The sequence below is a fragment of the Schistocerca gregaria genome, chromosome X (assembly GCF_023897955.1).
Source record: "Schistocerca gregaria isolate iqSchGreg1 chromosome X, iqSchGreg1.2, whole genome shotgun sequence".
Taxonomy (NCBI): Eukaryota; Metazoa; Arthropoda; class Insecta; order Orthoptera; family Acrididae; genus Schistocerca; species Schistocerca gregaria.
This window is the reverse complement of record NC_064931.1, coordinates 591,091,607-591,116,299: the sequence shown is the minus strand read 5'-3', so window position 1 is coordinate 591,116,299 and position 24,693 is coordinate 591,091,607. Positions and strand designations below refer to the sequence as shown.

Below are 24,693 nucleotides of genomic sequence, written 5' to 3'. Positions count from 1 at the left end.
TTGTACAGTTGCCAAAAGATGTTAAACCTAACCAAATCCTGACAGTTGCACACTATCTTATATGGCATGCTGTTTTTACATAGAACTCCTTGACTGTGCGGATATTGGTCACAGCTAGAAGTGATGCATTTAATGTATAATTGTTGGGTGTAGATGACCATGATAAATACGAAGAACAGTGTTAAGGTACCAATATGTATCAAGTTCTGTACACTTGTGTAGAAGAATATATCATGTTTCAGTGGAAGGATAACAGGAAGGTAAGTAAAAAAACCAGACCAACAGTTGATTTTGTTTTGTTTTGTTTCATTTTCTTCATATTTTGGTTTAATAGAAGTTACAAGCAGTGCCTTTGGGCTAGCAGAAATTAAAAAGGAAATTTTAAAAAATCTAGGCAACTTTTGACTACATAGGGTGTTCTTTTGTGAGTCTGCTGAACAATGATACTTTACACTTTTGAGTAATCTTACTTCATTTGAGGAGAATCAAACAGGATGAAGGTCACGGTTAAAGCAGGCTCAGACATGGTAATTGGATGTCTCTATAGGCCCCCGGGCTCAGCAGCTGTTGTGGCTCAGCACCTGAAGAATAATTTGGAAAATATTTCGAGTAGATTTCCCCACCATGTTATAGTTCTGGGTGGAGATTTTAATTTGCCGGATATAGACTGGGAGACTCAAACGTTCATAACGGGTGGCAGGGACAAAGAATCCAGTGAAATATTTTTAAGTGCTTTATCTGAAAACTACCTTGAGCAGTTAAACAGAAAACCGACTCGTGGCGATAATATATTAGACCTTCTGGTGACAATCAGACCCGAACTATTTGAATCAGTTAATGCAGAACAGGGAATCAGCGATCATAAAGCGGTTACTGCGTCGATGATTTCAGCCGTAAATAGAAATATTAAAAAAGGCAGGAAGATTTTTCTGTTTAGCAAAAGTGACAAAAAGCAGATTACAGAGTACCTGACGGCTCAACACAAAAGTTTTGTCTCAAGTGCAGATAGTGTTGAGGATCAGTGGACAAAGTTCAAAACCATGGTACAATATGCGTTAGATGAGTATGTGCCAAGCAAGATCGTAAGAGATGGAAAAGAGCCACCGTGGTACAACAACCGAGTTAGAAAACTGCTGCGGAAGCAAAGGGAACTTCACAGCAAACATAAACATAGCCAAAGCCTTGCAGACAAACAAAAATTACGCGAAGCGAAATGTAGTGTGAGGAGGGCTATGCGAGAGGCTTTCAATGAATTCGAAAGTAACGTTCTATGTACTGACTTGGCAGAAAATCCTAAGAAATTTTGGTCCTATGTCAAAGCGGTAGGTGGATCAAAACAAAATGTCCAGACACTCTGTGACCAAAATGGTACTGAAACAGAGGATGACAGACTAAAGGCCGAATTACTAAATGTCTTCTTCCAAAGCTGTTTCACAGAGGAAGACTGCACTGTGCTTCCTTCTCTAGATTGTCGCACAGTTGACAAAATGGTAGATATCGAAGTAGACGACAGAGGGATAGAGAAACAATTAAAATCGCTCAAAAGAGGAAAGGCCGCTGGTCCTGATGGGATACCAGTTCGATTTTACACAGAGTACGCGAAGGAACTTGCCCCCCTTCTTGCAGCGGTGTACCGTAGGTCTCTAGAAGAGCGAAGCGTTCCAAAGGATTGGAAAAGGGCACAGGTCATCCCCGTTCTCAAGAAGGGACGTCGAACAGATGTGCAGAACTATAGACCTATATCTCTAACGTCGATCAGTTGTAGAATTTTGGAACACGTATTATATTCGAGTATAATGTCTTTTCTGGAGACTAGAAATCTACTCTGTAGGAATCAGCATGGGTTTCGAAAAAGACGATCGTGTGAAACCCAGCTCGCGCTATTCGTCCACGAGAGTCAGAGGGCCTTAGACACGGGTTCACAGGTAGATGCCGTGTTTCTTGACTTCCGCAAGGCGTTCGATACAGTTCCCCATAGTCGTTTAATGAACAAAGTAAGAGCATATGGACTACCAGATCAATTGTCTGATTGGATTGAGGAGTTCCTAGATAACAGAACGCAGCACGTCATTCTCAATGGAGAGAAGTCTTCCGAAGTAAGAGTGATTTCAGGTGTGCCGCAGGGGAGTGTCATAGGACCGTTGCTATTCACAATATACATAAATGACCTGGTGGATGACATCGGAAGTTCACTGAGGCTTTTTGCAGATGATGCTGTGGTGTATCGAGAGGTTGCAACAATGGAAAATTGTACTGAAATGCAGGAGGATCTGCAGCGAATTGACGCATGGTGCACGGAATGGCAATTGAATCTCAATGTAGCGAAGTGTAATGTGATGCGAATACATAGAAAGATAGGTCCCTTATCATTTAGCTACAAAATAGCAGGTCAGCAACTGGAAGCAGTTAATTCCATAAATTATCTGGGAGTACGCATTAGGAGTGATTTAAAATGGAATGATCATATAAAGTTGATCGTCGGTAATCCAGATGCCAGACTGAGATTCATTGGAAGAATCCTAAGAAAATGCAATCCGAAAACAAAGGAAGTAGGTTACAGTACGCTTGTTCGCCCACTGCTTGAATACTGCTCAGCAGTGTGGGATCCGCACCAGGTAGGGTTGATAGAAGAGATAGAGAAGATCCAACGGAGAGCAGCGCGCTTCGTTACAGGATCATTTAGTAATTGCGAAAGCGTTACGGAGATGATAGATAAACTCCAGTGGAAGACTCTGCAGAAGAGACGCTCAGTAGCTCGGTACGGGCTTTTGTTGAAGTTTCGAGAACATACCTTCACCGAAGAGTCAAGCAGTATATTGCTCCCTCCTACGTATATCTCGCGAAGAGACCATGAGGATAAAATCAAAGAGATTAGAGCCCACACAGAAGCATACCGACAATCCTTCTTTCCACGTACAATACGAGACTGGAATAGAAGGGAGAACCGATAGAGGTACTCAGGGTACCCTCCGCCACACACCGTCAGGTGGCTTGCGGAGTACGGATGTAGATGTAGATGTAGATCGTGTCACTAAACAGCCTCGTTAAAATTTCATTCCAAAGAGCTCTCAGTTCATGGAAGAACCACTGGGAACAGTGTGGACGCCACCTCCACCCTCCCCGCAATGGGACTTCTTTGAGGCTGATGGTGATCAATAAAGGCAGATAAACTGTATTTTATTTATTGGTATATTCCAGGAACTTTTGGCTAGCACCTCATGTTTACATTGTCATTTTTGGTTCTGCTTTATTTTCATACAAAAAATAGAAAATTATCCTTACGGAGTCCTGTCTTTAGATTTTAGCAGTGAAAGCTGTAGTAGGCACCTCTCTCTTGCTCCTACCCCCCTTCCCCCTTCCCGCCTCCCAAAACACATCCACACACTTTTGTTTGTTGAAGAAGGATGTCCCACAAATTAGCTGTTTTGCCAATCGCCTTCCTGTGAGCTTCAAGACCCCCTCTTGCATATTCTCACTTCTTGAAATAGTAATCTCCTCTTTCATACCTTTCTGGACTGTATGCTAATAACATCTTAGGTGATCTTTCATACTCAATTCTCCCAACATGGGCCTACCACAGCAGCTGACGATTCCAAGTTCTGTCAGCTATTATGTCCTGGATATGAAACATGCTTGTCATGAGACCCAATTGGGTTTTAAGCAGAGTTTGTTATATTTTTAGTGTACCATCATTCTGCACCCAATGTTGCAATTGGTTTGACTGTGGCCTTATATAGTGATATTTTTGTTTTCTTCCTCACCTTCAGAATTGAGACTTCTTGTCGCTCTCTTGAGTCAAGCCAATACTCTACCATTTATCATTTTAATGTTTCTGCATGCTGTCAGAATAATGCAATACGAACTATGAAAAGTGGCACAAAAGAAATCAAAATTAACAGTAAACAAGTATAATGTATTAGGTATGCTGATATTATTGTAGTCTTAGCGGATTCTGAAAAGTACATGAACTGTATGTTAATTTTTTTGTCTGATTCCATGGACAGTCACAAACTGAAAATAAACAAGGCTGAAATGATGGTGATAAATAAATTGAACTGACAAGTAAGGACAAACATTAAGATCTGAAATAAAGTACTAATGCAATTAAATGAATTGTGCTACTTGAGATGTACGGTAACAGATGACACCAGAAGTACAATGGATAGTAGAAGAAGAATTGCAACAGCTGACAAAGCCTTCAGAAAAAAGGGTAATTTGTTAATAAAAAACCAATTTAATAGAGAAGGAAGAAATAAATTCATCAAGGCATTTATTTGGAGCATTTTAACCCTTTCAGACTGGAATTTTTTTTGAGAGGAAGGAAGATTTTTCTTATGCTCTGATGCTCTTAGGTGATTTTGCAGTGATTTTAGATGCAAGATTTATACAAATATATGTACCTGTTTTCAATACATACATTAAATATTTGGCTTCTTTTTAAGGACTAAAATAAATAATTTTGAAATATTCATTGTTGTGATTAATAAACTGATAATTCAATGATTAACATGCAAAATAATAATAATAATAATAATAATAATAATAATAAATTATACAGTGGAGTATAACTAACAAATAACTACTTTGAATTCTGGCAATCACAAGCTGCTGCACACTGCTACACTCACATGTTGATTTTTTACAGTGACGCCCAACAGGTGGGAGCACTAGTACATGATGAAAAGATTGAACATTTGCAAATGTGTACATGAGATTTCCATTGAGGGAAAAATATTTCTGTTGCAGCTGATACACACTAAATATTAATGTACATAATTTTAGCCAGAGGGTCTGAAAGGGTTAAGCTATAGTTGTAAAGCATGGATGACAAGGAAACAAGAAAAGAAAACATTAGAAGCAATAAAGATGTGGCTGTGGAAAAGAGTCACAAAAACATTCTTTGTGGAAAGAAAATCTAATGAACAAATACTAAAAGAAATTAACAATAAAAGAACATTAACATGATACAGAGAAGAAAAACTAAATTAATTTAACATCTAATGTTACATAACAGGCTGATCATTGTCAGACAGTAATGTACAGATTTCTGTACTAAAATGTTGATATTTATGATAGCCTCTGTTGTTTACAGCTGTCTCTGTATTGTCATCTTTTGGGTACTTTGCCAGCCATATTTTAAAACAACTTTTTCTCTGACCAAAAAGTGATTTGTACTGCCTTACACTTTACCAACAGATTTATTTGCGTCACTCAGAATTGCCTCCTTCTGAAGATATGTGTTCAGTAAGACACATGTCACAACACTATAGAAATCATGTTTTTTTATGTATCTGGTCATTCATTGGGACATACACTTCTGGTATAACAATGATGTTACTGCTAAAAATTTCCATGTACATCTGGATAAATCTCCTGTCAATTTCTCCATGGTTTTTATCCTTATGTTCCCATTTTTTTGTACACAGCTACAGATATTCATCTTCTGACACACTTGCTTTTACTGGCTTGAACATATGACTGCACTTCCTTACTTCTTTTACATTTTTTCTTTTTCTCTGTTACTACTCAAATATCTGTTTTCATTTTTTGTAGTTCTTTGAACACGTCTTTGTTGTTCCAGGTAGCCATGAAGAAAGCCCGTTTTCATTTTTGTGTCCAAATAATGTGTTTACTGCATTACTTCTGAGGCTTTATATCCAAGATCTTTACCTGGGTATGCTTTCCCTAAGGTTGGTGAGCTGATCTGATGCTTTGAACATTTCCTGTGGAGGTCAGGATTTTTGATTTTCTACCCTATGCTTTAGAGAGCATTCACTACACAGCAGTGTTAGGCAGTACAAAGAAACTTCCTTTTTGGTACTTGCTGAATAGATAACCAAATCTGGACTCCATGCGTTTAAATGAAACCAGTATAAAGAAAAATATGCTAAATGTGAAATATAATGACACAAAGATACCGTATTTAGATGTTGCCTTTGACTCGCATTTGGGAGGACTGTGGTTCAGATGCACACCTGGCCATCTTGATTCTCTATGATTTTCCTAAATTGCTCCAGGCAAGTGCAGGGATGGTTCCTTCGAAAGGGAATAGTCCTTGATGTATTCAGAGCTTGTGCTGTGACTCTAATGACCTTGATGTCAATGTGGTGGTTGACCCTAATCTTCCTTCCTTTTCTTTTCGATGTTACCTGGAAGCCAAACACCCAACTTGTCAATGCCTACCCTTTTCCTTTTCTTTGCTCATTGTAGTTGTTTACTGGCAAGTTAAGGACTTCCGTTACATATTTTAAATTGAATACAGCTTGTGTTTATTTTTATTAATTTCACATGAAATATTGCAGATTTTGTTTACGTAACTGTTCCTCTGACAAAGGAGTCTTTGCACAGAAGAAGCATAACCTATTTTGGACCAACAACACTTCGTTCGACAATATGCTATGGCATGTTGTCAATAGCATCTCCAGAAGTTGGAGACATAATTATTGACCCATTATGTGGTGGAGGCTCCATACCAATTGAGGTAAGTTCATCAGTAAAATAAAAATCCTCTTGGAACAGAAATGAATAATTGTTGAAAACTAAACAAATGAGAAGAGCAAATTTTTTTATAGTGTGTTAAGTGATTGAATTAATTGCAACAGCTTGTTAATTGTGTAGCTGTATTGTTATGACTGTCAGATGATGCTATTAACAGAGATAAATGTACCAGTATGAAGATGGTATCTGTTCTTTTGGATATGTCCGAAAGAGCAGATACCATCTTCATATAGTTAAGGCTAATCAGCCATTGACCTCCTCCTTCTGTGCTGGATGCACACGCATTGCTCGAACTCTTACGGGACTCGGTAAGTTTGTCTGCTGCAAGTAATGAGTGTAATGGGCAGAGGCACTACGAATGTAGTGTGTGGATATTAAGTTGGGAAAGTGGGTCTCACGGGGAGCATGCAAGGGAAAAATCCCTGCAATCGCACTATCCTTTGTGCCCTCAGTGGCTCAAATGGCTAGAGCGTCTGCCATGTAAGCAGGAGATCTCGGGTTCGAGCCCTGGTTGGGGTAGACATTTTCAACTTTCCCCGTGGATGTATATCAATGCCTGTTGACAGCTTTGGGTCTTGATTTAATTATCATTTCAATGTATCAGTATGTCCTTTTGATAATTTTTTTGATTTAATTTTGTTCCAAAAGAATAATATAATTAAATGTAATAGTAACTACAAGACATAAGTAATAAATCAGCACTTTAAGGCTTCCAAAACAATATTTTATTGACATCCAGAATCAAAACAGTTTTATGTCTGTAGACAGTGTGGTGTTATGTTGTAGTAATAGGCCATTGAAACATGAAGAGCAACAGGAGTTGCTGAGCAACATGCAGTGGTTAGGAGAGTGGATCTGAATTTGATGGGGATCAGGTTGAATATCCATTTGGCCATCCAGATTTTTGGTTTATGTGGTTTTTCCAAATCAGGCTGTCCCAGCTCGATTGCCAACACATGAGTAGTAACTTGGTGCCCATGTGCACAGGTGAGCAAAAAACTGACTGTGTGGGTGTCAGGCAGTTGGACCATAGCATACGCGACTGTACTGCATGGGCTGAGCGCAAGAAGGCATGGATGGGCCCTGGGATTGCCCTTGCTGTATGGGGCAATGTTGGAATAATCTGCCCTAAATTGATTGAGGTGAAACCTAAAATTTGATTTTATTCTAGATCTAATACACCACATTATTCTCCACTCTTTTGGTTGCAAACTTTATTTTTCACCATAATTTCTGTTCAATTCAATGGTCTTATGCCACATTACTGGGAGGGGCTGTACGCCCACATGGTATGACTCTGCTAGTTATGTTGGAGCCAACATCTTGCCTCATCAATAATCTCCCCATCATCCATGTACTGCTTCCCATTGGGCCAAGCCAATTTAAGTTGGAAGGCTTGAGATGCGTGCTGTTGGGTGGATGATGAAGAGCAGTCCAGTGAAGTTTTGTGAGCTTCTCTCGGGTGTGTAAACTTTTGTGAGGGTTTGGGTTGTCCTGCTGAAGTACACTTCAGATTTGATCATTGCACCTTTGAGTACCCCAGCTGGTGGACAAGTGTGTCACCACTTCCAGCACGGGCACCCAGTTGTGCACCAAGGTGTTTAATTGTGGACCACCTTGAATGAGAGCAACTCACTGTGCTTTAGTTCACTGCCAGTTCTTTGTAGACATTATAAAAGAACCTATAAATATCTGTGATGCTCTGGTTTTCTGGTGAAAGAAACACCATGGCCGCTCTCTACTCGGAATGCACCACCTTTACAGATGCCATTTTGAATTACGTGTGTTGTCATCTATCAGAGCTTCATGAAACTATAGGGGCTGAAGTGAGAATATTCCATGATGTCCCACAACAAATTCAGTATTTTTTCAGCCAAAATTGGCCAAGAAAAAATGTGTTTATTATTTATTGAACACTCCTCATAAATTGCTTGACTCTTCTTTGAATGCAAAACACACACACACACACACACACACACACACACACACACACACACACACACGACTGCAGTCTCTGGCAACTGAAGCCTGTGTGGCTTCAGTCACCAGAAACTGCAGAGAGAGAGAGAGAGAGAGAGAGAGAGAGAGAGAGAGAGAGTCGACTCAGCATCTGCATTATTTGGTGAGTAGCAACTTTCCTTTTCATAATATTTTTACATTCTGCATTTTCCATTGTTTGACTCTTCTTTGAATATACATTCTAGGTATTTTAACTTCAAACCTTTCTACGATGCACACCACTTCCATAGTAGCATCTGCCTATCTCCTATGTTAATTCTGCCCATTATGAGTCCCACTCTCACAATCAGTACTCAAGCAACAGACACAATAAAAGTATCATCAATGTATCTGTACCATACCTTAGGTTTACAAGCCTGTACTTTGAAATGTCCCATAAAGAAGTTAACCACTACTGGACTAAGAGGACTACCTATGGTGACGCCTTCCAGCTGTTAAGAAGTTGCCATTCCATGGGAAATAGCTCATTGTGAGACATGCATGAAAGAGCTTTGTGATGTCCTGCGGAAAAATGAAGCCCATGTGCTCCAGAGAGTCACTGAAAGGCACTTTCATAAACAAAGAAACAGTATCAAAGCTGACCAGGATGTCATTTGGTGCAAATTTTAGTTTCTTCAGCTTCTCAATGAAATGTCCTGAGTCCTTTATGTATGTGACAGTCTTCCCTATGTGCAGCTGGAGCTGAGAGACCAAGCGTTTTGCCAGTTTATACATCGGTGAGCCAGGAGCACTAACAGTTGGTCTTAGTGGAATGTTGTTCTTATTGATCATAGGTAATCCATACAGCTGAGGTGGTAGAGCTCCTATGTTACACAGATTTCTCTGTATGTCCGCCGGCAGAGAAAATGCCTTGATTAACCGAAGATTATGAGGAAACGATCCGGGACCCATTAGATCCAACGACATACTGAAAACTAAGGCCAGATCCGACACAGCATGTGACACACATGTGAATTAGGGATTGTGTACATTTGTCCAAAAAAATAAGAAAAGCACAAAAATGCGAAATGGAGAGTAGGAAAAGCTTAAACATTATTTCGTTCTTACTATAAACTGTACTTAATTATGAACAAAACAACAAAATTCCACAAAATTTCAGAAAAGTTATGCATATTATTATTATTATTATTATTATTATTATTATTATTGACAGTGGCTGAAGTTGTACAAATAAATTGATAAGCCTAACTTTTATTCAGGAGATGCTGTTAATATCGCACTCTCATGTTTCTGAATTTAAAATTTATGAAGACCAAGAATGTCTGCCTACAAGCTGCCACTGGGCACACTGCATCATATTTGTTTATGTTTGGGTTCAACTGTCTGCCTTGCACCAGTTGTTGGTCCTACACATATCTTCGGACTTTTCACTGGTGGTAACTGTTTTTTAATATTCCTTTGAGGCATGTCTGAAACTGCTTGTACATCTGACAATTTCTCCCCATTAGGATCTTTCATCTATAATTTTACTTTCAGATTCATTGAACATTTATTGTCTTGTTTTCCTTACACTAATTTGATTTGGGTAAGTTGTGTTTGTCGACAAGACTTTGGCTGCATTTAAGTGATGAAGCTCACTTGAATTTCAGAACAACTTTTTAATGTGGCTATCAAAATGTGGTGGATTTTCCCCCACCCCTCACAAAGATTTTTAGTGCATAACCAGAAACACAATAGAAATTTACAACCTCTGCGGCGAAATCTGGTTGACAGTCTATGCATGTTATGCACATTCACAGTCCATGCACATTGTGAAGATCGAAAGCAACCTGATAATATAAATAAATCAGAAGATCTTGGTATTAAGAGGAGAAAAAAGCATCAAATTAATTTACATTCTGTATGGGAGTTGTGAGTTTGATCAGACTCAAACAAAAAAAATTATATCCTTTTCAGGTTCCTGAAAAAAGGAAAGACATGGATCTATTGGTCAAAGAAATCTGGAATGGACTAGAAAACTTAATAATACAATTAAAAATATACAGTGTGATGCTTTCAGAATGCAAGTAATGACAGTAACAAATATGTATTTTTAGAGAGCAGAATAATCCTAGTCTCAGTAGAAGAAAGTTTGTTAATGTGTCATAATATTAAGAATACTGGCTAAAAAGTGAAAAAAGGAAGTTGTGTAATCACAGTCTGTATAGGGCTGAGAAATGATCAGAAATAACACACTGCAAGTTGTAAAATTTCTGGCACTATGTGGTAGTTGTCATAATTAAAATTTTGCATTTATTTGATACAAAGAAAGAAATTTGTAGAAAAATAAAACTACTCAAATTCAATAATTCTCAAGTTACCATGAAATAGGACCTTCTACACATAATGGCATTCAAACAGACTTTGAATGTGTCCATAAGGAAAAGCGGTCCTTATAGTCTCTGTCCAACTCCAAAGTGCAACTGTATTTAATAATAATAATAATAATAATAATAATAATAATAATAATTATTATTATTATTATTATTATTATTATTATTATTATTATTATTATTATTATTATTATTATTATTATATAATATATTAAAAAATGGCTCTGAGCACTATGGGACTCAACTGCTGTGGTCATCAGTCCCCTAGAACTTAGAACTACTTAAACCTAACTAACCTAAGGACATCACACACATCCATGCCCGAGGCAGGATTCGAACCTGCGACCGTAGCAGTTACTGTTATTACATTTGCCCACTGTTAGGATGCTTTATTTGATTACATTATTTTACATTTTTCAAGTTGTTTGTGGGAATATATAGTTTACATAGTTTCCAGGAAATTGATCTCACCTTGTGAGTTTTGCAAGGAAACAAAAGTTGGTGCATTGACTCAAATAGTCCTGCGGAGGCTTAGGAATAATTTTCAGGTTTCAAGCTGATGATTTATCTGAGGACCTTATTTGACATTGGTTGGCTTGTTTGTGTTGGAGACTGCAGCCATTAAAAGCATGACCTAGTGGAGTCACAAGGCTTTGCTTATAAGAATAACACAGATTCTGCAGGTTGTTTAAGAGTTGCCAATGATATTGCCCAGGTACATGTAGTGCATATAGGTTTGATAGACTTGACAAAGCTATTACCTGCAGCAAGAAGTTAAGAACAATTATAAGAACATTAAAAATCATATTGTATAAAATAAAAAGTGTAATTTAAAATAATTCCATTAGTTTATAATTGATAGTGTATAGGTCAATGCCAACAATATGTTATTGTGATGGTAAACACTTGTTTGTGAACAGTTTGTAGGTAATGATACTACTAATCTGCCAAGCTGTTATTTGGCAGGTGACTGCTGTTTGTCATTATGGCATAAGAAATGAGAGAGTAAACTGTAAGAAATAATACCCTATGGCAGATTTAAATTGCAAGCATGACTTGACCTGTCTGATAAAAGTTTGATGTAGTTGCTACTTTTATGTGAACTCTGTGGGAAAAACTATTAGTTGTGAACACTGGTGCTGGAGTTACTTCCATTACATATTGTATTTTCAGTTGCTACTAGTGTACAAGGTAGACACAGTGGGGCCTTTGTAACTTTTGAACTAAAGAATTGGCTAATGGAATAACTCAAAAACATTTTCCACCTAATTGAATACATTGTTGTTTGTCATTGTGTTTACTGTTTTGTATTAGTTCAAAATTGATGGGATGGCATTGTATTCTTCACACAAGTTAAAATAAAACAATTTTCAAAATATAACTTATAGTTGTAAATTATCTCACACTGATCATCCTTCAGCAATTGCCCTTGCACTGTTATTTTCCTTATCACTATAACTTTCATGCCATGTTAATGACAATTGTCGTCCGTCCCTGGTAGCTGAGTGGTCAGTGCCACATAATGTCAATCCTAAGGGCCTGGGTTCGATTCCCAGCTGGGTTGGAGATTTTCTCCTCTCAGGGACTGGGTGCTGTGTTGTCCTAATCATCATCATTTCATCCCCATCGACCTATCGACGTGCAAGTCGCCGAAGTGCTGTCAAATCAAAAGACTTGCACCCGGCGAGCAGTCTACCCAATGGGAGGCACTAGTCACATTACATTCGTTCAATGACAGTTGTTAATATTTAATTTAAAGATACAAATTTTTGTAGATTACATTCAGCTGTTGTTGGTTACCTGATATAGTAAGTCAAGTGGTACATTATATACCACCTCTCATAGTGATTCATCTGCTTCAGCAGCTGACAATATTATTACTGATAGTCATTGGTGAAATAACTGGTATGAATACATTAACCAAAATTTTTAATTTATCACTCTAAACTGATTGTATCTTCAGAGATAGCGGCATCAAGGAAAGCTGTACCATCTAGAATATTTACTTCTCTACTTTGTTATAAATTCAAAACTCCTATGTGGGTACTTGTAGCTGTGTAAAGCAAAAATATTTAAGCTCACTGTAAAAGAATAATGACTTACACAGTGTGCATAAATGCTAAAGTGACTGTGATGCATTGGTCATTCGCATAAAAAATACTTTTGTAGAAAAATTTCAACAGAACACTATCAGAAATTGTGTGCATTGTTGTAAGTTATTTTATTTTGTACCCATGTTGATGAAGCAGTAGATATTCCTCTGATCATCTTGACTGTGTTGAAGCTATAGAATAGAATACCAACATACTGATACCTGTTGTTGTTAACTTTGTTTGGTCCGAAATAATGGACACTTCCTCTGCACTACACATATAAATCATTATTACAACATATACCGTATAGTGTTTTGTGTAAGTGTGTAATCATTTGTGTGCTCTCTCAACATTCTGAATTTTGTTTCAGGGTGCACTTTCTTTTCCTGGATCATTGTTCCTTTCTGGAGACATACACCCAAAAGCTATTGAACGAACCAAATTAAATATCAATGAGTTGACGGCAAAACAATTGTCAAACATAGATGTTTTCAATTGGGATGCTCAAAAATTACCCTTGAAAGACTCATGTATAGACCTTTGTGTAACAGATTTGGTAAGTTTGAGAGTGAAAATTCTTTTACATGATAATGCATCAACATATTTAAAATTTTGGACTTTATGATTGAGCCAATTCTGTTTCTTCTGTTGGTGTGATGTATCACAAATTAATATCTCATACGTATTGGAAAATGTTTTACAACATTGTGTTCATAACATCTAAAATACAAATGTAGTTGATAACACCACATAGACTTGTTCATATGAAAAAGAATATTTTTTCTTACAACAGGTGTATCTGACTTTGGAAACCACTACTGCAAACACATTGCGTAAACCCAAATCCCTACTCCGCAGTGGCGCCCCGTCTCTAGGCCCCCGCAACCATCGCTAAAGCTAAAACACGCAAACAAACAGACATAGATGAGATGTCAGTGATGAAGTGTCTGGCTCCTAGCTGGCTCACTTTAGAGTGTTCCGCTACCAGATATGACATGGAGCTGGGTGAGGAGACTGTAGTCGCCAACATCAATACCTCCAACAACTTTGCCCCGATTTCATCCCTAGAAGTGGATGAAATTGTTGCGAAGAGGGATCAAACCTCCACAGCAGGATACCAGCCCCATCATTTCCACAATCCAAAATGGCACCATGAAAATTATCAAAGAATTTGCGCAGATGTTAAAAGGTGGCCTCAACGCCTCATGTAGGGGCACAACGGTAAAATTTCAGGCCTCCACACCTCCCAATTATAGGACAGTAAAATATTATTTCCAGAGGAACAACTATCCCCGTCACACTTATCCAACAATAGAATGTGACTCATTCAAGACAGCAATTAAAGGGCTCCCCCGTGACACCGACCCAGCAGAAATTAAGGCGGACCTCATCTTCCGCAAGTTTAAAGTCATAGAGGTCATGCAAGAAACACGCGCATCTGACCTGGCAAAACCAGGTGAAGTTCATAAAAAGCGTGCATCCTTCAAAGCCATATTGACCCTGACCAGAAGAACTGCGAACTTTACATGATCAAACACATGCTGCATAGCAACATAACCATTGAAAAATATTGGCAACCTGGGTCCCTGTACAGTGCCATCAGTGTCAGCAGCTCTTCAAGTAGCACCGTGAACTGCAACCGCCCTCTGAAGTGTGTCAAATGCACCAGCCCCCCCCCCCCCCACCACTAACAAGTATACCAATAAATGGGACACTCTGGCAAAATGCACTCTTGGCGGCAGCAGTCATCCAGCAAACTACAGCCGCTGCCATACTAGACTGAAACTGCTACCGAACTGTCCCCCGCAGTTGTCCCCACGAAGTGCAACTACAGCTGCGACAACAGCCACGAGCTCTGCTTCCGCAGCCACAGCCACAGGTACAAACTTTGCTGTTGTCAAACCCACAGACTGAAGGTGCCAGGGCCTGAATCCTACTCTGTGCTTCCCCCACCACGTGCCCTGACGGCCGCTGCCGCCTGGCCACTGTGCGACCCCCCCACCCCAGGGCACAGAGACTGCTGCCACACAGCCACAATCTTCCCCCAGCATTCAACCAGGTACGTTTCTCAGCAAGCTGAAAGAGCTGCACCAACTGTTTTTTGGATTTAGTCTTATCGCCCTGTTTAACACTTTTAAGGACATCTTGGCAAAGCTCCAGGCTGTGCCAGATGCCCTATCAAAATTTATGATTATTGCCAAAGGAACAGCTACAGTGATGACATGTGTTGATATATCACGTTAAGTGCAGAAGAATAAAAATAGCAACCTGGAATGCTGACTGCAGTAAAACTAGAAAAACTGTTTTGGAAGATCGATGTTATGCATCTGACAGAAACACACCTGAATCCAGATGACCAATTCACTGTCAGTAATTACACCATCCACTGGTATGACCATGTGGACCACCCTGGCTGCGGGACAGCGGTATTGGTTAAGGGCAGAAGGTGCTTTCTTCCCTTGGAACTCAAACTATTGAGACTGATGGTGTATAAATCAAAATTGGCCAAAACATTTGGAAAATTATTTTGCCCCACCTCCCCCCCCCCCCCCCCCCCCAACTTCATGTACAACAGCACAGGTACTTAAGGTACTGCTTAGGGCTGGCAATCGTGTATTGGTGGGAGGGGACCTAAATTCAAAACATAGAGCCTGGGGCTGCCGTGCCGAGAATGCAAGTGGCAGGACTTTGCAGGGGTTTGTCAAAGGGCACGCCACTATTAGTGTCATCACCCCAGATGAGCCCACGCACATTCCTGGCAGCATGGACAGAAATTCTGTTATCTTAGATATTTTTGTCATGAAAAACTTGGATCCGATGTGTCAGGCACAGTGCACTATGAGCTGGACACTGACCACAGTCCTGTCATGCTGGATGTCGCCAGTGTCGAAGACAATGCCAGGAGGATAGCAAACACAAACGTAATTACAAACTGGGACACGTATACCTACTTGGTGGGAGAGCGCATGGAGCAAATTCTCCCACTTCAGACAGAAGGAGACGTGGATGAAGTCATTGAGAAATTCACTGGCATCCTCCATGCCTGTGCTTGTGCAACTAGCGTCAGGATAACTACCGATCCTGATGCCAGGAACCTGCCCTCTGATATCTGGGACCTCATAGTCGCCAAACACAGGAGGCGTAAACTGTGGCAGTGCTATTGCGACCCATCTGACCACTACCTGTTGTGGAGCCTAGAGGACCAGGTGAGACAAAGACTACAAAAACACAGGAGCCGATGCTGGGAGGAGAAACTAAGTTCGCCGAAGCAGACGTTACCAGACGCAAAATCTGGAAAATAAGCCAGCAGCAGAAAGCTCCCACCAGAGAAAACAAGCCACTCCACAGTGAGAATGGTCTTGCATATGACGAGCAAGAAAAGGCGGAAATAATGGCAAAATCATTGGAGTCACAATTCCGAAGACATGACATCCACAATGACGAGAGCTATAGGCAGGAGAGAACAGTTGTCGGACAGGTAACTCAAATAAGAAATATGCACCCAATAACAGAATTCATGTCCTTATTGAACCAACAATCTGCGCACTCATAAAGTGCCAGGGAAACCACGAAGCCCCTGGTCCCAATCAAGTCCGCACCCCGCTCCTAAAACACTTTCTTCCTTCTGCCATATCCTACCTAGCAAGTGTTTATAACACCTGCCTGAAACTCGCATTCTTTTCCTCAGTGTGGAAAAGTGCGAAGGTCATCACCCTACCCAAACCTAATAAAAACCTGCTCCTTCCCAAAAACTACAGACCCATTTCTCTCCTAACTGGCCTGAGTCAAATCCTAGAACTGATAATCCTTTCACCCCTCCATCAATTCCTTACTGAAAACAATATCCTATGCCTGAACAGTTTTTATTCCCTGCTGAGCATTCCACTATTCGACAATCCTTTTGCGTTGTAGAACGCATTTGTCTGTCCGAGGCAAGGAGACAAGCAACAGAAGCAATGTTTCTGGACATAGAAAAAGCATTTGATCACATCTGTCACAATGGCCTAATCTACAAGCTAGGTAAGATAGTGTACCCACTACACATAACCTGGATCATTGAGTCTTTCCTTACAGGATGTCAGTTTTTTGCAAGGAAGGGAGACAAGTCCAGCCAGACATGGCAGGAGTCCCTCAAGGATTGGTTTTAGGTCCCATTCTTTACACCACATATACGAAAGAAATCCCTAGGCAGATCGGTTGAGAGATTGCTCTCTATGCAGATGGCACCACAATATGCAGAAGCAGTTGTAGCCTCCTCCTTACACATTGTCGCCTCCAACAACATTTCGGGAGGACTACAGTTCAATCTCGCATCCGGCCATCTTGATTTAGGTTTTCCGTGATTTCCCTAAATCGCTTCAGGCAAATGCTGGGATGCTTCCTTTGAAAGGGCAGCACGGCCAACTTCCTTCCCCATCCTTCCCTAACCCAATGAGACCGATGACCTCGCTGTTTGGTCTCTTTCACCAAATCAACCCAACCCAACATTTCAATAAAGTAACACAGTGGTAACTGCCGGAATATAAAGATCAATCCCACCAAGTGCCAGGTGATCTATTTCACCCCTAAAAACCAGCACCCTGACCATCAGCTCACCATTGACAGCAGAGACTTGGTCTGGAGAAATTAAGTTATTTACCTGGGCTTCGAAATAAACTGACACCTAAAATGGAACAGGCACCTCACCACTGCAGCAAACAAAGGCTGTGCACTCTTTTGTAGGTTATATCCCTTGCTGAAAGGTCATGGGTTAACCATCCAGTGCAAGCTTCTCCTCTGGTGCCAGCTCATACTTCCGGTCATCTTATATGGCTCGGAGGTATGGTCTATGGTGTAGCATATTGTGCATACTCACACATATGCCGTGGGCTGCCATTGAATATTGCTGGAATAATGTCAATTTTGCTAGTGTCAGAAACATTTCTGTGTTCACAGCTGCATCTCGTAAATGAATGTCTTCTTCTGAACCCAATGATGTTTGATTTCAGCAAATGAGAAACAAACATTCAGATTCAGTTTTTTCATACATGTCTACCATGTATTGATGAAATAGTTCGCATTGCAGAATATGATTTCTTCCATTCTGTGGTGTCATTATGCAGTATGAATAATAATTCAGCACTGATACTTTTTTTAAATTGAGTTCTTCACCTGTAAGAATAAAGAAAAATAAGGAGAAAATGTAAATTACACTTATGAATGTTTTTAAGTTAAAGAGAAAATATTATTTTCATTTGATAAAATGAAATAAAAATATATTTACTTACCTGTAATTGGATTAGTTTGCATAAAATTGAAGTGTTATCCATCCTAACCCTCACAAAAAATTTTGGGATTTATAGTGCATTGTGTGATCAGTGTGTTTTAGCAACACATTGAATTGTATTATTCTGTCGCTTGAGAAGTATATCATGCATATCACATTCTTCATCAATTATGACAGTCGCAACTTCATTGATGGTAGGTGCATTGTAGCATCCAACATGCTGTCCAAGTGGTGTTGTGTCCACTCATATGTGAATTGTGTAAGTTGTCAGTTGAAGTTTTGAATAATTTTATCAGTGCATTGTGGAAGAACACAATGCAACACGGTGAGATATTTGTCTTTGAATTTTGAAAGTAGGTGTGTACTGATGTTGGAAAACTTTGTCAGCTCCAAAAGATGTCATTTGAAACACTGAATGATATTTGCAAATGTTCTGCTAAAAGTGTTTAGAAGCAGGCGAGTCACCTGAAAGCAATGATGATAGTGGGTCAGGTGGTGGATGCAATGTTGGCAATTTAATTTCGCCATTCGTGCAGCACACTCCTAGTGTTCCATTTATGAACTTAAGTGAACCACAATGCCCACACACCTTATCCATTTTGTCGATTATTACACTGGGATAATAACTGTAATCATAGGTAACATTAAATTGAAACACAGCAAGATTCAAATCAACAAGTACTGTTCATTGAGATTGAGTAGCTCATGAATGTTCTCTTTAAATTCTGACTGCATTTTGGTCTTCTGATTATGTTGCTTGTGATTGGGTAGCACATAAATATTCTCTTTAGATTGTTGCAGCATGTCAATCTTCTGATTGTGGTGCAGATGAATAAATGATTCGTAAATGGTGTGCTTCATTTCTTTCTGCATCATGAGCTTATATACTTTGGGCACTCAATTTTTTTCAGTTCTCCTGGAAGCCTATTCAAAATGAAATTAGCTGAATAGTGTAGACTTTTCTGTACAATCCTTAAGGAAGTGTTATCTAAGTGTGTATTATTTTTCCATCCACTGTCCACTGAAGGGATTTTGCTATTCCTTCTGAAAATGTCACTCTTGTCAACATTATCCAATGATGGAATATATTTACAGGAACAGCAGAGTTAGAATTCAGAAACACCTTAACAACAGCCTACACAGAGTTCACAAACTACTGCTGCAGATCATTTTGATGCCTGTTTCTGTACTAAGAATATTCTTGGCGAGTGCACAGAGTTGCTCCAAAATATAACACCATATGTGATGCTAAAGAAAAGCAGTGGAGCCAGAACATAACCTATGGCTCTGCACATTTTACATGACTCCAGTCAGATTCAAACCCCTTCCTATTTGTGGTCACTGGAGGTCAACGATCTGCTTCCTACTTTCCAGATATGAAGTAAATCACTGTTGAGCATTTTCCCCTAATTGCGTAACACTCCAACTTATGCAGGGGTATTACATGGTCCATGCAATCAAATACTTTTGTAAAATCGAATAGAATAGCTGCTTCCTCAATCTATTGTCTATCTTGATAATGCCTCATACACAAAATAATAATTAGTATTTTCTGCAGGTACTCCCTTTCTAAAACCAAATGGAGAGTCTGATACCAAATTATGTGCACTGAGATGTGCTACTATTCTCTTATACATTGCTGTTTCAAAAACTTCTGAAAGAACAGGTAGTAAAGAAATTGACTGGTGATTTTGTACGTTACCACACCTGAAAGATTCATTGCACGGGTGACTAATGACATACAAAACTAATGTATGTTGTACTGGTTTTCATAATTCTACCTGAAATTCCCTCATACCCATACTCTTTAATGAAGTTATAAATGGTTCAGTTCCCTTTTTGCTTGTTTACTGTAGCTGCATGTGGCATTAGTTGTTTCAAAACACCAGCTTTCAAGAGTTCTACGTATTTACCTTTACCAGTAAAATTTTGATTTATCTTGCCTACTATTGACAATATGTGATTATTAAATGTTTTGCATAATTATGGTGGATCACTAACAGTTTCGGGAGGTCGATGGTGCAAACCCATGTTCCGCCATCCAGTCGCTTAAGGCAAATGCTGGGATGATTCCTTTGCAATGGCACGACCAATTTCCTCCTCTGTCCTTCCCAAGTCTGAGCTTGTTCTCCATCTTTAATGACCTCATTGTCAGTGGACGTTAATCACTGATCTCCTCCTCCTGCTGCTAACAGTTTCACTCTCACACAAGAGAGGTGCAATGTGTTGATCACTCATTTTGTGCCCTGATACCTCTCTTACAACTGACCTCGTAGTTTTAATTTTGTTCTGAGAGCTTCCTATTCTCTAGGTGTGGTGCATTGCTTTAGCCTGTCTGATAACATTCCTCTGCACTTTGCAGTATTATCTGTTGTAAAATTCTGTTACTGCCTGTAATTGCTCTTCACATTATGATACAGTTCCTGTTTCCTCCTGCCTAACATTCTAATGCCCCTAGTTATCCACATTGGTTGCATATTAATGCTGCATATGTGCCTTCACTTTTTTAATAGGCTATAGCTATTAAAGAAAGTGATAAAGGTTTGAAGAAATGTATTATATTTGTCATTCAAGTCAACTATATAGTAGACTTCCTACCAGGTTATCCCTTTTGCTACTTCGGGATATGATTCTGCCTTGATTTCTTTCAGTAATACTTTCTGTGAATCATGGTCTGACAGCCAGTTACTAATTTTTCTCACAGTATGCCAATCAACTAGAGAACAGTCTATGGATATATTTTCTGTCTATGCTGCTGTTTTACTAAACTCTAATTGGAAAGTCATTCTTTAATGGACTATAAAATTATTCGTAGGACAGGCACAAAGTTTTTTGATAAATTTTTTATTCAGTAACTCTTTCTACTGATTAAAAATCCTATCAGACTAGTTTACAAATTTCCACTTCTTCCATTATGTCAGAATCAGGATTTATTGTCTCATGACATACATATGTAAATCATGATTTAAAGGCTAGGATACTAGGCCATGTACAGGGTGTCCCATCTATCTTGACCACCTTAAATAACTTTTTGTCCAGATGCCAATTACAAAATGTTTCAAGCAAATGTTATTTAGCCATCAGGGGGACATCAATCAGCATGATTGACTTTATTGTAGCTTTGTTTTTTACAAAGATATGAACAGTGGTATGACTTTTTTAAATGGCACCCTGTATTTTTATTCGATAATTCATTTCCTCTCCTAAAGACTTATTCAAAAATGTATCACAGTGTACCATTCACTGAATCACGACGTTATTAATTACATAACACAACTTTGACATTGACACTCCCAGTGCTTAGTGCAGGCACTCAGGGTAATTAAACACATCCACGTGCTGATGTTGACAGAGGACAAATGTAAACATAAGCAGAATGCACACCCGTCATTCCGTCAACCATCATCAGTTGAAGAGTTGTGTGAGTAGAATCTGCACCAACAAAGAGAAGGTAGAAATGCTACTCATCTATGGGGAATGTAAGTTAGCAGAACAGTAATTGCAATACTTTTTTCATATGTATGGCTACATTTATTACAGCAGGCATACAGTAAAGGCTGTTCTTCCTACAGTCCGCAACGACATAAAATTTCTTTTATTGTTGTCTTGAAAGTGGGCAAAATGCTACACAGGCAGTGGAACTGTACAGAGAGCGATATCCTGACAAGAACCCACCTTCCCAATGGATATTTTCTCGTCTTGTTGCGACGATTCAGGAAACGGGAAGTTTCAACCCATGACAATGCAATCGTCGTAACACTCGCACAGACGAAGCTGCCGAAGTTACTGTTCTCACTTCCATTGCTATGAATCCACATGTGAGCATGTGGCAGCTTGAACACGAGATTGGCTTTTCTGAAACGAGTGTACATCGTATTCTTATACGTCACTGGTTCCATCCATACCATGTACACCTACATCAAGAATTGCATGGGAATGATTTCTAGAATCATGTACAGTTTTGTCAGTGGGCACAGCAGCAAATCCTCGCCAACCTGAGCTTCTCCTCCAATGTTCTATTTACCAATGAATGTTCCTTCTCAAACAAAGGACAGGTAAATACGAGGAACATGCATTATTGGTCCAGCAACAACCCACGATGGCTTAGACTGGTCTAACATCAGCGTCAAAGGAGAGTTAACGTCTAATGTGGGATGCTTGGTACTACCATTATTGGCCCTTATTTCATCGATGGTAGTCTAAACGGCACAGCATATGCCAACTTCCTCACACGCATTTTTCCTCCTCTTCTGATGAAGTGCCGCTAAGAACATAATGCTTATGTGGTATCAGCATGATGGATGTCGAGCACATAATGCCTTGCATGCACATCGTGTTCTGAACCGTAGGTATCCTGCCAGATGGATTGGTAGAGGAGGAACAGCTGCTTGGCCTGCTAGGTCTTCTGATTTAAATCCCCTGGACTTTTTTCTTTGGGGATGCATTAAAGACGTTGTCTATCGTGCTATTCCAACAACTCCAGAGGACATGCAGGAATGTATCGTGCTTGCTTGTAATTCTCTTCAGCAGGCAACACTGGAAGCAGTAAATAATTCTTTCATTCAACAAGTGCACCAGTGTATCAGTGTCCGGGGTCACCACTTTGAGCACCTTTGAATGTTCTACTCCTGGGCAGTGGTACAGGAGAGTCAAAGTCAGTTTTGTGTTATGTTTTCACTTGGTTTTCATTTGTTTTCTGACAACTCCAGCAAGTGGACGAGTCTGTGATCCTAGGCTCAAAGTCTGTGTTGTGTTATGTAATTAATAACATTGTGTTTCAGTGAATGGTACTCTGTGATACATTTTTGAATAGGTCTTTAGGAGAGGAAATGAATTACTGAATAAAAAATACAAGGTGTCATTTAAAAAAGCCATACTGCTGTTCATATCTTTGTAAAAAAACAAATCTACAACAAAGGCAATCATGCTGATTGATGTCCCACTGACAGCTAAAGAACATTTGCTTGAAACATTTTGTAATTTGCATTTCAACAAACAGTTATTTAGGTGTCAAGATAAATGGGACACCCTGTAAATAACATACCAGAGAGACACACATTGTGTCAAGCAAAGAACAAAAACAATCCTAATTTACAAAAATCATTCCACATATGCTACATTACTCTACAAAGAAATCTTCATCATTATTTAGAAATTCCATGAGTGGATAACAACATTTTTGGACTAGTGTGGTGCGTAATTTTATCTTTAGTAAACCTAGTTCCATAATGTGAGTTTTTCATTTTTAACTTATTATAAATTTTCATAGCCATGTATTGAGAAATCTGGGAGATAATTTTAATCTATGAAATGGCATCATGAAATTTTCTTCGTTTCTGGTGTCATACGTATGTTGAAAATGGTTTATTATAAATAATTCTGGATTGGTAGAGATAAAGACAAACAGTTCATATATGAACATATGTGGAATAGTTAGAATTTTTAGACCCTGAATAAGAGTCAACATGACTCTCTGGGCTTAATATTACACGTATTTCTTATAATAGTTTATTGAATTAATAATAATCTATTTACATGACTTGTATGCCCCCCAAGGGATTATTCCGTATCATACAACAGCTTCGAAACAGTTGTCGAAAACAACTTTCTTAATGACAGTGTCCCTTGCATAAGACAGTAATGTCATTGCAAATGCAAGACTGTTTAGTTTGTTTACCAAGTAGCTTATATGCAAAGACCAGGATGATTTTTTTTCCTAAAAATGTCCCCAGGTAATTGACGAATTCTGCATCCTTAAGTTCCTGATTTTTATGTGTAAGTTGGAAATCACTTGGTTCTGAACGTTTAGTTTTGAACTGTGTAAGGTCAGTTTCTTTCATGTTAAGTTTCAGCCCATTTTCATCAAATCAGTGTTCTAAATTATTTAGGGTGTCAATGACTTTGTGAGGAATTTGTTCTGTGGTCTCATCTGAGCGAGATGATGTATTTAGAGGTAAATCAGGATTGGGCTTAAGATGGACGCTTGTGAAATATCCTGTGAAATAATTTTCCTTTCCGAGAAACAATTTTTTTTTTACCTCGAGTTACGACTACCCTTTGCTTTCTATCTGTTAAATATAATTTAAACCATTTAAAGGCACTATCATTTTTTCTGTACCTTTCCAATTTATGTTAGAGTAGAGAGTGGTTTATATCATAAAAAAACTTCATAAGATCACAGAAAATTCTTGTGACATTTTGCGATTTGCCTAGAGATAAACAAATTTTCTCAGTAAATTTGTTGATAGCACATATTGAACTGTTTTTTTTTTTTTTCTTCTTCTTGAAGCCAAAGTGATTTAATTTGATGCTATTAGATTTTGCCATGAAATTTTGGATCCGGATTGCAATAAATTTGTGTGATATTTTTGAAAATGTGGGGAGAAGACTTACTGATTGGTAGTTTTCTGCATCTTCCCTTGAGCCTTTGTTGAGTAATGGCTTTACTACTACATAAACTTGTCAGTTATCTTGATTGAAACCAAAGAGTTGGATATAATCTAGA

General features: G+C 38.9%; 1 protein-coding gene across 2 annotated transcripts in view; it reads left to right on the top strand.

The window, feature by feature from the left end:
• Positions 1-24,693, top strand: part of LOC126299400 (tRNA (guanine(6)-N2)-methyltransferase THUMP3-like) — a 132,274-nt gene that overhangs the window by 66,012 nt on the left and 41,569 nt on the right. For both annotated transcript variants that reach the window (XM_049991274.1, XM_049991273.1), the window contains exons 4-5: positions 6,303-6,481; positions 13,293-13,478. In XM_049991274.1, coding sequence (XP_049847231.1) covers positions 6,303-6,481; positions 13,293-13,478 — 365 coding nt within the window. The remainder of the gene's footprint in view (positions 1-6,302; positions 6,482-13,292; positions 13,479-24,693) is intronic.